General features: G+C 32.0%; 1 protein-coding gene across 1 annotated transcript; it reads left to right on the top strand.

Moving 5' to 3' along the window:
- The first annotated feature begins 1,811 nt into the window (after window positions 1-1,811).
- Window positions 1,812-2,797, top strand: LOC142535438 (uncharacterized). Its single transcript, XM_075641791.1, has one exon. The coding sequence runs from the start codon at window positions 1,927-1,929 to the stop codon at window positions 2,449-2,451; it is 525 nt and encodes a 174-aa protein (XP_075497906.1). The 5' UTR covers window positions 1,812-1,926; the 3' UTR covers window positions 2,452-2,797.
- The last annotated feature ends 946 nt before the right edge of the window (window positions 2,798-3,743 follow it).

Below are 3,743 nucleotides of genomic sequence, written 5' to 3'. Positions count from 1 at the left end.
CTTATCTTTCAATAATATATTCTTAAGTGACTATGAATATGTAAAGAAGTAAAATATAATTTACGAACACCACATCACAGTTAACAGAGGGGAAGTTGAATATTTTTCAAAGAAGAATTCAAATATTTTTTAGCTGTAATGTAAGTCATTAGTATCGACAATTAAGTTAAGATGTATAAAAAATATTGATTATTAAATTCATAATAATGATTTTTCGAGAAATAACATTTTACCCCAATAACAAAATAGATCACACAAGTGAGTTAAATTTTAATTTTTTCCCATAAAAACAAATTAGCACCATAAATTAAAAATGAAATCAGATTATTTTAAAATATTATATTAAAACAAAATTTAGTTATTTTTTTTCATCTTTTATTATTTTCCTCATATATGAACCGTCTTAAATTTTAAAATAGATCACACAATTGAGTTAAATTTTAATTTTTCCATTAAAAAAATCAAATTATCATCTTAAATTTAAAACATAAAATATATAAAAGTATTTAAAATATTATATTTTAATAACTATTTAATTCTTTTTTATCTTTTATATTTAAAAAATATTATATTCTGATTATTCATAATAAAAATGAAATTAAATTATTTTATTTTTTATTATTTAAATTTAATTCATCTCTCTTTTAAAATTAATAGATTATCTAAAATAATCTATTAATTTTTTATAAAGATATTGTAGAAATTAGGATTTTCACAAGGACCGGATTGCATTTAGCCCGGTCAAAACGCAATAGAGAAAGTGGGTCACTGCTCCGTATAAGCTACGTTTCCGATCCAACGGTTGATACGAGCTTCCGCTTTTTCAGAAACTGGACCCCACTTGGCTTTTAAAAAAAATATCAATAATAATTCTCTAAAATTATAAAATAATTCTATTTTAATTTAATAAAAAGTATTATAAAACTATATTTTAATAAATTTATGTATTTTCTTATCAATGTTATATTTATATTTTTCAAAAAATTTAAAATTGCTAAAATATTTTCTTTAATCTTTATCCAAACTTTAGAATTTTTAAATTAAATAATTTTAACATTCCTTTTTTTAAATATCACAATTATTATAAAAAATTAAATTAAAAATAACAAAAAAAAAATTAAACATTATAACGAGTGTGAAGGTCGTTTGTAATAAATACTCATGTCCTATATAGTAAAAAAATTTATGTTAAATAAAATTTGGAAGGAAAATCGATATAAAGTTTATTAAAATAAAATAAATAACCAAAATTATAGGTAAAGACGAAAAAATATTTTATTAGAACATGACACCTATGTTTTTATGGTAGTTTTAATTAAATAAAAATGGAATGATTTTTAATTTGAGAAGGTAAATATTTTCGATTTATCGGAAAATATACCAAGATCCAAAATTAATTGACTACTATATAAGACATAAAGCCCCCTCAATCTTAATTTTCATCAAACAAAGTTATTATTTAATTCGCTATAAATTGATTTGAAAATAAACTAAAAATATCTGATCATTTGATCTTTGAATTGTGTTTTGAAATAAAATCAAGTCTATTTACCGTTTATTTAATATTTTAAGACAAAAACTTGTGTGAGACGATCTCACAGATCGTATTTTGTGAGACGGATCTTTATTTGGGTCATACATGAAAAAGTATTATTTTCTATTGTGAATATCGGTAGAGTTGACATATCTCACAGATAAAAACTTGCGAGTCCATCTCACAACAAAACATACTCATATTTTAATCCAAATGAATGCTTTCAGCTACGGTATTTTCTTTTCTTTTCTTTTCGGGGAAGAATAAATAAAAGAGATCATAAAGGGAAGAGTGGACAGCACAGCTCTCCCAATGTCTTTTCTGCGGTCGTAAAATCGAAGCCTACCCATAAGAGGAAAGAGAGCAAGGGGAAAAGAATTTCACTTAGATCTATGGCAGAAAACCTCACGGGAGAAAAATCCTCAAGTGTCCAGGATAGCCCCGATTCGCCAATCCTTCTGAGGCTCGTCGCCAAAAGAAGAACATGGGTTTGCCTATTTGTGTCTGTTTACTCACTGTTGCTTTACCTTTCTTGGAACCTCTTGACATCAGTTCTTAATTGGTACGAATCTGAATCATTGGCCTCTACCTCTTCTTCCACTGGGTTGTCGGCTCTCTATGCGTCGCTTTTCCTGGGGATGGCTTTCGGGATTCTTTCGATGGTGGCGGCGCTAGCCGTGGCTGTCCCGGCAACGCTGGTGACTTGGATATCTGTGCTCGTGCTGTTGGCTTTTTTTGGGAAACCCAGGAGGACCTTGGTGGTGGAAGGTAAGAAATTGACGGCTGAGATTGGTGGGTTTGTTCTGAGAGTGTTGATCAAGGAAGGGAATATAGTGGCTGCTGTTTGTGCGGTTCTTGGGTACTTTGCGCTCGTTAGGAAGAATAAAGAAAGCATCGGAGATAACCAATTCGATTGAAGAAAAAATTCATCGAGGGCCGGGATTCGATTGATCCAGTTACAAGCTTCCTGGGATGCACTTCTTGAAGATATATGGACCGACATAAGTACATAACTCAAATTGAACCTCCTATTTTCTTCTCTTCACGAGAACTTATTTCAGGATCCATACTTTTAGTTGATGAATGGTAGTTTTTTGGGGGCACTAGCTTTGTTCTTTTTAAGCTCTTTTCTACTTGTTTTGCAAAGAAAGAGGAGACCTTGTGGATTGCGAGGTATTTGTGGACCAATCCGACCGTCTGTTTTTGGCTATTCGGCCTGTCGCAATGTACTACTTCTATAGTTACTGTAAAATATTTCTCGCATTTTCGGTGTTAATCTTTTGGGAATGAGTGTGGATGAGCCGACAGGTATTTGTTTATCCATATCTGAGTCCAGCAAATTATGCTCACCTGTCAGTTGGGTGGTTGATTCAGGAGCCTCCCGACATATATGCTCGAATCTTTCTCTGTTTCAAACATGTAAACCCGTGCATAATTCAATGGTCACACTGCCTGAATCATGTTCACATCAGAGTTAAATGTTGTGGTGATATTAAGATTAACAATTACTTGACACTTAAAGAGATCCTCTGTGTCCCAGAGTTCAAATTCAATTTATTGTCAGTGAGCTCCCTTCTTGATGACAACAAATTTGTGATGCAATTCTATCACGATTCATTCATTATTCAGGAGTACCTGACAAAGAGGATGATTGGCAAGGGTAGAAAAGTTGAAGGGTTGTATGTTCTTGAGAATTGGACTGACGCTAAAGTGGTGGCACTCAATCAAATTTCAGTGGACACTTGGCACATGAGACTTGGTCATCCCTCTATTCAAGTAATGGAAATGTTAAAAGAACATTTAGGATACAGCTCTTCGAAGCTTGATCAGTGTAAACCTTGTTACATTTGTCCATTAGCTAAACAAAAACGTTTGTCATTTGTTTCTAATCAAAACATTTATCCACATTCATTTGATCTTGTGCATTGTGATGTTTGGGGACCGCATCATATTCCCACATATAATGGCTATCGTTATTTTCTCACCTTGGTGGATGACAGTACCCGATTTACTTGGATATTCTTGCTGCACAAAAAGTCAGATGCTCCACACATAGTTGCCCGGTTTTACAACTTGATTGAAACTCAATTTCAGAAGAGGATCAAAGCTTTTCGCACAGATAATGCAAAGGAGCTTGCATTCACTGAACTTTGTCAAGACAAAGGCATTATACATCAGTTTTCCTGCGTACAAACACCCAACAAAACTC

The sequence above is a fragment of the Primulina tabacum genome, chromosome 2 (genome assembly GCF_025594145.1).
Source record: "Primulina tabacum isolate GXHZ01 chromosome 2, ASM2559414v2, whole genome shotgun sequence".
Lineage (NCBI taxonomy): Eukaryota > Viridiplantae > Streptophyta > Magnoliopsida > Lamiales > Gesneriaceae > Primulina > Primulina tabacum.
This window is presented reverse-complemented; position numbering and strand designations above follow the sequence as displayed.

Bases quoted from the DNA above. Each gene is read 5' to 3' on its own strand.
- LOC142535438 (XM_075641791.1), top strand. From the start codon at position 1,927: ATGGCAGAAAACCTCACGGGAGAAAAATCCTCAAGTGTCCAGGATAGC.